The sequence below is a fragment of the Neopelma chrysocephalum genome, unplaced genomic scaffold (assembly GCF_003984885.1).
Source record: "Neopelma chrysocephalum unplaced genomic scaffold, ASM398488v2 Primary Assembly neopelma1_45, whole genome shotgun sequence".
Taxonomy (NCBI): domain Eukaryota; kingdom Metazoa; phylum Chordata; class Aves; order Passeriformes; family Pipridae; genus Neopelma; species Neopelma chrysocephalum.
In genome coordinates this window covers 9830937-9844595 of record NW_020897704.1, presented here as the reverse complement: position 1 = coordinate 9844595, position 13659 = coordinate 9830937, and the positions used below count along the sequence as shown (strand labels likewise).

The window sequence follows — 13659 nt, the reverse complement described above, 5'->3', positions numbered from 1 at the left end:
GCCTCTTGTTTGATGGTTAACCTCTTGGCTAACCTTGTGCTGAATTTTAAATTTAAAAGCTGGCAATTTGAAAGATGTCAGGAGCTTTGTGCATGTTTTCAAGCATATGGTGCTATGGCACTCATCTCTCAATTGCCTTCTTGCAGGGAGCCTATTGCAATGCTGTGTGCATGCCATGCCTGCAGTCCACCCACAGGCACTGCATGCACAGTCCCACATGCATTTGCCAAATAGGTACCTGACATTCAGCAGCTAGGCCCAGTTTAATCCTGGTTTTGGTATATGTTTCCTGTTAAGGCCATTGATGCATTTGTAGGTCCCCAGCTACAGTGACATTTCAGAGAGCACCAGTGTTTGGGTCAGCTTTGCAGTGCTGCCCATCAGGTTACCTTTCACAGTGGCTCCCAGCCGTAAACCCACGGCAGTCCAAGCACACTCCGGTCAGAGGGTCGCAAAGCTCCGCATTGCCATTACAAGGGCAAGGACGGCAGTGGGGAAATCCGAAATACCCAGCCAGACATCGGCTGCAGCGCTGGCCATCCACCTCCCGGCGGCAGGAGCACTGCCCCGTTACTTGGTCGCACAGCGTGCTCAGGGAGCCTTGTGGGTGGCACTCGCATGCTGGAAAACACCAAAGACAAAGCTGTGTCCTGCATGTATTCCCACTGACGTGTCTCATCTCTGACACTGCTCAAAGGCAGTCAAGAAGCAGGAATGGAAAATTTGTTATTCATGGAAACATCTTTTATATTGCTTCACACATAATCCTGCATTCAAAGCCCTAAAAAGTTCAGGTATGCATGAAGAACCAAGATAGTGGTCCTGGTGCTGGCTGCCAAGTACTCACCATAGCAGCCATGGAAGCCAAAGCCATAGCTGCCCGCAGAGCAGGTGTCACAGCAGCGTCCCACGACGTTGGCTTTGCATTGACACTGGCCCCCCAGTTTACTGCAGTTGGCATTCAGTGACCCCTGGGGATTGCACTTACATGCTGCCAAGAGGAAAGAGAACCGAAACAGGTTTGGTTATCAAGGAGTGTGACTGCTCTTATCAACTTGAAGGTTTCGCACTTTAAAATAGGAAGGAAAGAGCTTGATTATTCTTATCAGGGGTTCACTAACCACTGATGGCCATGGCTTGGATTGTTTGATGGTGTAGCATCATCATGTGGTGGTTTGAAACTCTCGAGGATTCAATTTTTAAGTTCAAGCCCCCTCCCACAGTCTGCCCCTGTGAGAGGGTTTAGTGATGGTATGGACTTGATATCTTTTTCTCTTCATGTGGAGAGTTTTCAGACAAAACACAACCATTCGTCATTGGGGGAAGGGAGAAAATATTTACAAAGGTTTATTTGCTTACACCTATATATATATATATATATTTACATTGAATTAAATTCCTCTTTTCCTTCAATAAAAGTCCAAGAAGGAAAGAGAAAAGTCTTTCTGTCACTGCCACAGTTCCTTCGTTTCAGTTTTTTGTGGCACTGGTTAGTGTCCTTCATTTTCCTGAGGCAGCAGATTTAAGTATGGCAGTCAGGATTTTGGTTCTTACTTTGTGGAAATTCCAACCCCGAGCCCGAGCCTTCGGGGGATTTCCTTGTAGATCTTCACTCCTCTTGGGGTAGAACATTGAAGACAACTTTCAGTTCAGTCTTACCAAAGCTCTTTTGCTCTGTCTCAGCTTCCCAGCATGATAGAAGCAGTAGCAGCAGCAGCAGAGGGCACGGCCACCTCCCCCGTGTTCCATCCTGGCTCAGCTCTCAGGAGACTCCGGGTTTCTCGGCTCCTTTCTCTCTCTCTAGCTGCTGCTGCATTTTGGGACTCCCTAAAGGTTTGGAAGTCCACCCCTCCTCTTCAACAGGCCTCTGAGTTTTGGGAAATTAATACAGTCTTACCCCAAAACAGCTCTGTTGAGTTTTCCTCTGTTTCATTGCCAGCTCTCCCTCCTGCAGGAACATCTCTGCGTCTTTCAGCCGGCTTCATGTTATCTTGTTGTTATTGGCTATCTTTTTGGCTTTCAGCCATCGCTGTCTCTGTTCAGGACTGCTCTGCTGCTGCTTTCAATGTTTTCTGCTGCTGCTGACAGTAAGGAAATTCTCCCACCTCTTGATTACGGGACCCGGTCCAGTTTTGACACTACACCGGGTCTCCCGTAGCCTCAGCTGGGGCTGGGGGCTCTTGGCCCCCAGAGGGGGCTCACTGGCCCCCTGCCTCCTCGTGGTTCAGATCATGCCTACCAACCTACTAAAAAAAAACTACCTCACCACCTTCTCTTCCGTTGCTGTGGGTATGTAATTTCCGCAGGGCGCATATGAACCTTTGATTGGTCTAGTATTATCAGTGGGGCAAACCATTACTGCCCCAGAGAAAAGGTTTTTCAAACCACCACAAATGGTGATGGTATATTAGGCACCAGCATAAGTCTTGGTGTTGCAGTTGCCACATTCAAGGCACTGCCTTCAGCACACATTTGGGATAGGACAGAAAGGCCGTAGCAAAATGTAGATCCGAAACAGAGAAATCCTGAAGTCTAGAAGGGTTTGATATAAACCAACGTCTAGCCGCAGCACTGGACATAACCTGCAAGCTGTACTCAGACAGTCTGCATCTGTGTAGTGTTGGTTTCTTTCTGGACACCTTGGACTAACTTATTGAGTGAAGATGCTCTGATCACTCACAGAGGATGTTTGTCCAGGATGCTCTATAAAGCACCAGAACACTAAAGTGCCATGTTTTATTAGGAAATCCCACCACTTTGGGAATCGGGCTAATGAGGAGTTAGCACAGCCCAAGCCTAAATGAGGGGGGTCTGTGGCTGCACAGCCATGACCTCATCACCTGATATGAGAGTGAAGCATTGACCCTTCTAAAACTGTCCAAATCAAGCAGATCCTATCACTTCAGAGGCATTGCTGCAAGGCTCCCTGAAAGTAGGTGGCCATCAAAGTTGTCCAGGAAGACCCCTCCTGTTAATGGAAGTGCAGGGAAGTTCCATTTCTCTGGACCCAACATCTAGAAGATTTCCTGAGCCACTAAGCCCAGCTACCCTTTCTATGGGAGATCCAGGAGGCTGCCTGGGAGCATCACACCCCACCTGCCATTGCCCTCTTGCTGGAACATCACCAAGGTTTTCTTGGTGAATATTCTTCCAGTACATCTGCCTGTGTGCCATCATACCAAGGCATCCAGCTGCCCTGCAGCATCCAGGGAGAGGGCTTAAAAACTTCCCTGACCTTTTACAGCAGCCAGAAAAGTAGGAATGTTACTGCCTTGGCTGTATGGTAAAGCTGCATCTTGATTCAATGCTCTTCAGAAAACACACAAGCACTGCCATGGTCCCTGTCGCTCTGCCCCACAAAGCTCATCAGGTGTGATGAACTCCAAGAATCATGCCACCAAAAGATGTTTGCAGCCCGCTCAGGGTTCAGCAGGATATATCCTGTGTATCCACACATAACATGTGCTGATCCGCTTCACTCACCTACACCACCATGGGCTGAGAGCTCTCCAGTCAACATAACCTACAAACTCAAGGGGAAACCAGCAACCATCCCAAAGAGCTGCCTGTGCAGGCTGGTCCTTACCGACAGCGCCGTTGTGAATCCGGGCTGACATGCTCACTATGAGCCGTGCGCACGCTTCAGGCAGGACGTGAGGTCCAACTTCGGATGCAATTTCAATGCAGTGATACTTCTGGTACTCATCTAAATCCTTTTCACTGCATAAGTTCTCCACGGAGCTGATTCTGGGAATAAGTCCAAGCTTTGGCATTAAGAGGGAAAAGAAAATATTTTTGCTTAGATATATCGAAAACCGGAATTTCCCACATTCTCTTAATGTGCTTTGCATTGCAAGGACAGAGGCCCAGAGCACCATGTTTCCAAATCTGCTATTGTGCCACTCTGTCATCAAAATTCATATTTATTCTGAAGGTCTAGACATTCCCCGAGTTCTTCTAATAAAAGAGACTGTAGATGAAAACATAAAATTATAATAAGACCTCAGATATATGCTCAGAACTGGTTTTGCTTCTAAGAGGGACTGTGGTAGCGACTCCAAAAGCAGTATCTGGCCAAAATTTTTACTTGTATTACTCTCATAGAGAAATATAAGCTGAAGGTTCCATGTCCAATTATGGCCAGCCCTTGTCAGATCCTGTTCTATGGAAGTAATTAGAAAAATGGACCTAAAAATATTTTTCTCAAGAGAAGGACCCAAAACTAACACCCAGTTCCTGACTTGGTGGAAACTTGGGAAATATCTGGACCTGATTCCTGTGAAGTACACAACAAATTTTACTTTTCCAATGTCATTTTTAAAAATATCCATGATCCAGACAAATTAGAGAGATTTTAAAAAACATAAGTAATGAAGAACTGCACGAATTTGTATCCCTAACCACAGCATCTTGTCAGTATATGTGGAATGTGTTCATAATAGATGAGCAACAGATAGGAATACATACTGACTATCAACATATGCAACAAGTATGACTTGATGAACTATTATGGTATTGCTCCATGAAAATTAAACCAGATACAATTCTGTCTTTCCATACAAAAACATGCAAACACAGTGACAATGGAGGTAAGCAGAAGCTGAATTGCTATTGAAACACACTATAAATTATTTTAAAATATTTTTAGTAAGTTCGTGTAAAAAAAAATCACAGTGGTACAAACACAACCTCAAGGGACTTGTGACAGAACTACTCACTGAGTCAATCAAGATGTATGATTTTGCCCTTGTGTCAGAGGCAGAGGCCTGAGAAAAATACACATCCACAGAATATTCTCTTCCCGGCTCCAGACAGACTGGAGTTTGCAGAATTGCAATCCTGTTTAGCAGAAATGAAGCACAATTATAGCCAGGAGTCAGGACAAGGCAAGTCTATGGGATGTTGTGAGCATTCCCTTCCCTCTGTGCCTGCATCCTAATGCCTGCAGCCTGGAGCAAGCCCTGCTGCTGTGAGGAACACAGCCAGCCCCATGCTTGCAGGCTTTGGAAAGCTGCATGACTTCTGCCAGATGATTCATCACGCACAATTTAAATCTGGGGAGATTAAACTGAAAAAGGTAGGTTTTACTACTTCAAGCAAAGGGGGTTGCAACTCACTGTTCATATTGATCCTTTCTTGTCCCTGTTTAAACAAGACATTGGTCACATCCTCTTGACTCCTCTCTATTCTTTACATATGTCCAAGCTGAAAAGCCTTTTTTTAAAAATAGTATCGTATATATAGTCAATATTTGCCTTCTATACTGAGGTAGCTGCAGTTGGATCTTCACCAAAGCAATAAGGCCAGCAGGATCTCAGGCTGCTCTCCTGGGTTGGGCAGACTTTTGCCAGACTGAGGACTGGGAGATCAGTCTCTTCCTCAGAGCCTACATGGTACTGTGGTGTGACAGCAACAGAAAATGCCACACATGTGTTTCTGATATTCCCACTTTCCCACCCATTTGTTGCTCTACAGTGCTTTAGTAAACGATATATACACAGAAAATACCCAGGCAAAAGGACAGGAACAGTCAGACCTCTTTGTAGCTGGGAGAGGCAACGCACGTGGCTCCTGTGAAAGGACCTTGTTGTTGCAGTGTTGACCTGACAAGGTATCAGTTGGCTGGATGGCAATACTTGCTAGCCAATCTTCCAAGGACTATAAACAAAAGACAAAAATTACGGTAATTTTTTTGTATCTGAAAAACCTACTTTGTCAGGGTTAATGAAAGCCATCTGAATGATTGCACACGGCAGTGACATAACAGATTTTTCTCTTTATTCTTTACAGCACTAAAAACCAATGTTATTTGAGAGAAATGCATTGTATTTGCAATGGCCAATTGAAAAGCAGAGATGGAAATGGGACCTCAGCTGTTTCAAATGAAAACAGCTCTGTTAAAGTCGTTGGAGTTGTTTCCTTTCTTAGCACAGTGTTATTCTGGAAATATCCTTCATTAGCTGCCTCCTCACATATCTAATAAGGAATAACAAACACAAAAGAGTGTATAACATATGTATTTAAAACTCAACTCTTCAATCCTTGGAAGGAAAAAGCTACATCAAACCAGCCCACTGAAAATTGTTCCCATGTTTTAAGACACTGGGAGTTTTGTTTGCCTCAGAGTGACAGTCAGAGAACAGAATACAATAGACAGAGGGATAATCTTGAGTGGTGGGACTGTCTCAGAGATTTGCAAAGCAAAAGAGTAAGGCACAGACAAAAGTTGGTACCAATAAAACACTTGCCTGTGTTTTTGAAGACATGGGTGTGGACCTGGTCTTAACCAGATTTGGATTAACAGATTTCCCTAGACATGTCTTCATCATTGAGAAATCTTCTCCAGGAAAAAATAGTAATATGGCTATTTTCCTACAATTTTCACACATCTCAGAGCCCAGCTGGTGCAACTGGGAAGCTGGATGCCTGCAAAAGCCCTGGATAAATATCTACTCAGATCACTTCTGCCTGTGCACATTTTCCTGCCCAAAAAACACCAGCTAGAAATACAGGGTGCCCATCTTAAAGGAACTGCATTTTCCATGTGTTTGATCTGTGAGCAAAAGTCCAGTCCAAGCAAAGGTGCCAAAAGAGAAACATTCAGAACATGAAATCTTAGCTGATGCTTAGAAAACACTTGTAGGGCTGATTTTTCACATTTCAGTGGAAAGGGATAAGAGGATCGGTGGAGGACATGCTATTTGGTTGGTAAGGCAACTTGTTACTTGGTGAAAAGGCAAGTAATTTTAATTTTAAATATAAAGAATAGGACAAGTTGCTCATTCTATTATTGGTAAAACAGACTCTGCATCTATCACAACATCACAAGACATGCAAGACATCACAGATACCTCAGGCTCATAACGAATTGTGATATCAAAGTCCATAGCAAAGGGAACGTTGTTGATGGTAAATCTCAGCCCAGCTCCGCTGGGAACACGGGCAAAGCCAGGTCCTGTCCATGTCACAGATCGACCAGCGCTGGGCTGCCTGAAAACCACCGCCGAAACAGAGTCCTGTCCAAACTGCATCACACCCTGCAAAGACACACCGACATTTTCAACAACACACTGAGTCAAATTACAAAGAAACAAACTCAGAAAAAAGAAAGGAAATATTTTTGCCACACTGTTTACTTATTTTGGCCATGAGTTAATCTCATTTTCTGAACAAGTTCGGGATCGACAATCTAAGAACTCTCCCATACATAGGATGTTTAGGGTCATATGTCAAGAAAAGCTTCCTATGGCTTTGCAACAACAGCAATGAGAGGGACTAGAATCCGTAAGTCTCTGAATATTTCACTTCTGCAAACATTCACATTGCAAACCTTTCATACATGGCTGGCCTCTTCATTATAAAAAATTATTACCTCTCATGGGGACACTTCTCTTCTAAAAATTCATTGAACCTGAGTATACAATACACTGGGCAGTGTAAACCAGTCAGTGAGAATCATAAAATGTCTGGCCCAACTGTGTAGCAAAAAAATCAACTTAATTTGTGTCAGAATTATAATGTCTAAGACTGCAAATCCCTCGTGCTCAGGCATTTCTTTGCCCTTTGTCACAAAACAAAATTGTATTATTTGATGTAAACTTAAGTAACTACTCAAGTACCAATTTACCTGTTCCAGTCCAGATTTTCTTACAGTTCGTTTCTTGTTCCTGTTTAACACAATCTTTCCATTTTCAATAATGAACTCATAGCCTTGCTTCTGCAAGTAGATGTCACACCTTGGAAGAGTGCTTGGCTGAACCTGTGAAGTAATGAAAGAGGAGCAGCACTGTCTCAACAACGTTGAAGGGTACGTAAGCAACCAAATGAAAATCCACATTCTTAAAACAGGCTCTATTCTCTGCAGGGTGAAACTCTAAACTATGGCCCAGCATTTGCCAGAAAACCTTTTCCCCCACTTCCTTAAAATTAACTTCCACTTTCTCTCATAAACTATGCCTCAGACATCTGTTTTCCATTTAATTATTGGACTGTAGGATGATTACTGGTTGTGATTATAGCTAAATATTTGTGGATGTGACCTGCAAATAAACATTTTTTATTATTTGTTCTCTATAGCTTCTGGACAACACGTCAGAGCAGAAATGTTAATAAAAGCATAGGCAGAGGAAGGGATGCATTCCAGGCTTGTACTCTGCATGGGGAACAACTACCCCCATGCTGAAGGGGAAAAAATAAATAAAAATTAATTTTTATAAAAACATTACAGATGGATGCCAAATTCTTGAGGAAATTGGGCTACAATCAGTGCCTTTATATAAGGCAGCAGGAATGAGTCCAATGGAGCAGAAAGTAATTTGATTCTTTCATTTTTGGAGATTCCCAGAAATACAACAGTTTATGATAACGGTTGGCAACTCAAACACTTTCCTCTAATTTAAAGAATTAAACTGTTTTCTCTAATTCATGCCAGACCAGCCTGCACTTGAGCAGCAGTAAGGGCAGCTTTGTAGGTCACAGAACGTTGTAGGTGCTGTCCCTTTGTAACAGCCACATTTATGGGATAGTCATGTCCGTGAAAAACAAAGATGAACAGAGGATGGTCAAGGGACTTGCTCTGCATTTTCCTGCTAAAGAGCTGCTCCAGCTGCTCCCCAAGCAAGGGCTCTTCTCCTCAGCCTCAGCTCTTGTGCCACCACCACATGGATCCCCTCTCAGTACACCTAAAAAGCCAACTACCTACCAAGGGTGCAGAGCCAGAAAAGGGTTTTGCATGCTCAGCTTCATAAATGTAATAATCCAGGGGTAAGAAGAAATAGCCTGGAGCTGGCTCGTTGCACTGGCGGCTCACGATGTTGGGAAGACACTTGCACTGACCATCTTTTGGCGAGCACCTACAGCAAAATGGTAAAGGGAGGATGTAAGAGTGTGGCACAGCTGGGTCCTCACAGCACAAGGGCAGCTCAAATCCACCCTTGTTTCTGCTTTGCCTCATTTCTCCCATTGCCGGATCACCTCTGTTATTAAACTTCTTCCTACCCCCCACCCTCTCTGTTTCTGATGCTAGATTTATTCAGTGCTACTGTTCCATCACTTTAGAGACATGACATGTTTTGTCTTTCTCTGTCCGTTCCATACCTGAAGCACTGATTCTTTTATTTCCTGAACATCTGTTACTATCTATTCCTGTATCCATTTCTTTTATCTTTTTCTGTAACCATCACTGTATCATGATTTTTAATCACCTGTCACTCACAATTATGGAGGCAGAACATGAGATCAGAAGGACCTTTGATTTGATGTGAATATGGAAGTTTCCATATATTTACAGTCATATTTAACACACCAAATTATTTATCTGCTCACAAGGAGCTGCTCTACAGCATCAGACTATGTGCTCCTATGCCTGAAGTCTAACAGCAGTAGTGAAGACCCCTGCCCAACAGACTTCTGAAGTAACTCAACTGAAACCAAGCTTGCTTCTAAAAGTATACATTTTGAATAGCAGCCAGAAAAAAAAAATCTAGCATTTAAAGTAGATGTAGGAAACTAAGGTAAAAATGTCACCTCTAACTAATTTATACAAATATTAGGATCTCTGGTTCTCTCAAGCCATGCATTTTATATTTTATATTAAACACATCTTGACTCAAGCTGATTCAAAGTTGGCTTCAAAGGAAATAGGTAAATCCCCTTATCACAAGTAAATTTCCAAAATCCCAACGCAACTTTACTCTGTTTGTATATAATGAAATTACATCTACAGGATATTTTCCCATCTGTACCAAGACTGTATTAACCTAATCAGAAAATCTAGCCTAAGAGCTTATAAAAATTAAAACCAGGAAAGAACTTGAAGACCTTTAACTTACAAGTTATTCTGGGATCCACCAATATCACAGTCACACGGAGAACAGCCATTCAAGCTGTTGCCAAGACCCCAGTATCCTACCTGGGATAAAAAGAATGATTTTTTTATGACAAATATTTAAATATGTAAAGCAAAACCGAACTCATTCTGCTGGATGAACAATGCTCAGGAGCACTACTGTGCTGCTGCCTGTGTTTGGCCATGGGACACTGCTTTTCTTACCAGATAGCATAGGTGCTCAGTCACTGCATGAGACAGATATTTACCCATTTGTGCAAGCAAGTTCTCTGTAAACAGCAAAGATGGCCTGAGGACATGATTTTGCATTTCCTTTCCTTCCCGGGAGTGCTTCTCCCAGTGCAACTTGATTGCACAAATGTTTGTGAGCAGTGAAAAAGAACCAGATGTCAATGCAGAATGGCAGCATACAGCTGTAAAATTATTTTGAAATTTGACTTATTGTTTAATTTTCTGGCAATTAATAGGTATGAGGTGGGCGAGGAGACTTCCAAAACCACATGCAGAAGTAATAACAAAACCTTAGTACGTACGAGGCATTTTTCACAGCGTTGCCCTGTGGTGAACCGCTGGCACAGGCACTCTCCTGTGGCAGGATCACAGATGGAGAAGGGCAAACTGCCAGAGGGATCACAGTTGCAGGCTGCAGGGACAGAAATGTGTGGTTACCTCTGCAGGCTCCAGTGACTGCCGGCAGCAGGACTGACATTTGCTTTAGATGTGGCATCAGTATGACAGGCAGTCTCCGTCCCCAGACAGACACTCTGCCTGGCACCCTGCAGCCCACTGACTGCCCTTGGGAAATGGACCATTTCCTTTGGCAGGCCCCTCTCCAGGGGGAGCAGGGGCACTGACAGAAAGCCCTGTGCAGTGGTTTACCGTGTGCTTGTGCTGGTCTGCACAGTCATTGTGTGTGGCTGAGGGCCATAGTGTGGGCATAACGTGCTCACAAACTCACAGTGTGCCTGGGGAGGGGCGGGATGTGTTTTTCAGCAAGCCTCTCTAAGAGGAATGGCTGGCTGGAAGTTCTCATGGCAAGGCAGCAGCTTCTGCCATCTTGACACTGCACTGCAGAGTCCAAATATCCTAACAGTCCATCTGTGGCTTTTTGTGAACCCTTTGTAGAATTATAGAATCATAGAATGGTTTGGGTTGGAAGAGACCTTAAAGATCACTTAGTTCCAACCCCCCTGCCATGGGCAGGGACATATTCTACTAGACCAGGTTACATAGAGCCCCACCCACCCTTGTCTTGAATAATTCCAGAGATGGAGAGTTCACAAACTCTCTGGACAACTGGTTCCAGTGCCTCACCACCTTCCCAGTAAAGAATTTCTTCCTAATATTTAAACTAAACCTACCCACCGTCAGCTTAAGGTCATTTCTCCTTGTCCTGTCCCTACATGCCCTTGTGAAAAGTCCTTCTCCAGCCTTCTTGTGAACCCCAGACCTGGAGACAGTATTCCACTTGGACTAGAGCAGGAGAATCACCTCCTTCAACCTAATGGACACACTTCTTTTGATGCAGCCCACGATACATTTGGCTTTCTGGGCTGCAAATGCACATTGCTGAGTCATGTTGAGCTTTCCATCCACAAATACCCCCAAGTCTTTCTCCCCAGGACTAGTCTCAATCCATTCTCCTCTTAGTCTGTACTTGTGCTTGGGATTGCATTGACCCACATGCAGGACCTTGCACTTGGCCTTGTTGAACTTCATGAGATTATACTGATTTGGATGCTAAAATAATTTTTGTGTGTATATCTCCCTTTTCAATTAATTTGCATATTTAACAGCCCTTCTATTAACAGCAGCCTGATCTATTATAGGATCCTATGCATTCTGAAAATGATTTTGCATCTTTTCAGTTGCAGAAGCTGCCCCAGAAACATTACATGGCATTGACATTTAATTATAGTAGGCAACTGTGTATTCTATGACTCAAGTAGTGCATTACTATTGCATCTGTGCATTCAACGACCTTCATGTCTTAAAAATGGTTTGAAAAGAAGGATAAGAGAGGTGGTTTACATACGCTGGCAGCCCAGGGGGTCACTGCCACTCAGCCCATAGTAGTTTGCCCTGCACTTGTCGCAGCGAACACCCTCTACATTCTCCTTGCAAGGGCACCGGCCTGCCACCGTTCCCAGAGTGGGATCTGTGCGACTCTCACAGGCGCCATTGTGCAATGTACCTTCTGGGTCACAGTCACATGCTACAGGCATGGTTAAGGGGATACATAAAAAAAGCACAGTTAGATGTAAGCATGAAAATGCAATTATAGAGTTGCTAGTAATCTTCCTTTGGCTCCTTAAGGACTTTTCATGCCAATCAATTGCTAAAATTAAATTACACTCAGAGCATTTTCCCCATCCTATGTTAATACTGAATTTATCTCATCTTTCAGAAGTGCTTTCATGTCTGAAAGACTATTTTTCTTGCATATGGTGAGTATCCAGCAAAAGTTATTAATCGTCCCATCATTTTGCACCCCTTCTGCAGTACTTGAAGGTCCTAGAAGCAACATGACTACTGCAATTCATATTTATATTGACGTTGCTCAAGAAAGCTGATAGCTCTGCTAGATTTCTAAGCTCAGCAATAAATCGGAATATGCAGCTCCTTTTACAATGGTGGTTTGAGGATACTGTCATGCAGCTACTTTGTAAGGCAGTTTGGATGTTTTAGGTTTGGTAACATTTTTACAACCGTATGAACACTTAAGCATGGGGATGCCTTAGGGTTCAGAGCAAAGAGAACCAGAACCACGCTGTTTTGAGTCATTCTTACAGAAGCTAAAAAGGGACGCTTACGGAGGCACGCCTGAGGGTCTGAAATGACTTTGAGTGGATCCTGGTAAAAGAAATGTTTGCACTGGTCACAGTGTTGCCCGGTGGTGTTGTCCTGGCAGTCCTCACAAACCCCACCGCTGACCCCGCCACTGGCCTGGTACATGGCCATGTCAAAGTGGCATCTGCTGGAGTGGCCGTTGCAGTTACAACCTGAAACCAAGATAAACAGTGGGGTATTTCACACCGTGACTCCTGTTGTGGTCCGGCCACCATTGCTGTCTACTGTTAACACAGGATTACTGGTGATTTGTATGATTTCAGCGCCCAACAAGATGATAGCTTCCCAGGCCTTGTGTGTTACAGCTGGGGGAGAGAAGTGGGCCCTAAACTTGGAGAAGTCCCCATGTGGGTGAGTGTGTCTGATACGCAGCGGGGAACACTGCTCCACCAAAGAAAGCTCTAGCTGAATATTTGTTACAGATCCTAATACATTATTCTTGTACATCCCACATTACTCATTATTGTGAAAATAAATAATTTAGCCTTGTCTAAATTCTTTCACTCACATGAAAGACACTGTGCAAGTCAGTTGATGACCTTTTTTGCATTAGCTGCTTTTTCCTCTCTTTATTGTTTTTTTTCTCTGTATGAAAAATAAGAACATGAAACAGCTCTACTTCCTGTAAGGTGACACAGCACCTACATGGTGTCTATCTGTTTTTCTGGATGAGGCATGGAAAAGTCTCCCTCCCAGGAACCTAGCCTTCCCATTATGCGTTGGACTGTGATTGTGCTACAGCCACCCCCAACTATTAAAAAGGAAAATATCATGTTTGAGTTACGTTTGCAAGCATTATCTTCGGTCCCTTCAGCTGGCCTCCAGGGAGCATCATTGTAGAAATCTTTACATCTTTCACAAGACAAACCTTCAGTGTTATGGTGGCAGATACATCTCCCTTGGACCTGTAACATGGTGAGAACAGCTTGGAGATGAGATGATGAGAGGAGAGGAGAGAAGAG

At 43.7% G+C, this 13659-nt stretch overlaps 1 protein-coding gene across 1 annotated transcript in view; it reads right to left on the bottom strand.

Annotated features, from left to right (window-relative positions):
• LAMB4 (laminin subunit beta 4) overlaps positions 1-13659 on the bottom strand; it is a 56519-nt gene that overhangs the window by 19093 nt on the left and 23767 nt on the right. The window contains exons 10-22 of the mRNA XM_027679594.1: positions 13482-13602; positions 12661-12849; positions 11883-12062; positions 10381-10490; positions 9831-9910; positions 8702-8852; positions 7628-7759; positions 6852-7037; positions 5537-5658; positions 4719-4839; positions 3587-3764; positions 848-991; positions 390-621 (exon numbers count right to left, since the gene is read on the bottom strand). Of these exons, the coding sequence (XP_027535395.1) occupies positions 390-621; positions 848-991; positions 3587-3764; positions 4719-4839; positions 5537-5658; positions 6852-7037; positions 7628-7759; positions 8702-8852; positions 9831-9910; positions 10381-10490; positions 11883-12062; positions 12661-12849; positions 13482-13602 (1946 nt within the window). The remainder of the gene's footprint in view (positions 1-389; positions 622-847; positions 992-3586; positions 3765-4718; positions 4840-5536; positions 5659-6851; positions 7038-7627; positions 7760-8701; positions 8853-9830; positions 9911-10380; positions 10491-11882; positions 12063-12660; positions 12850-13481; positions 13603-13659) is intronic.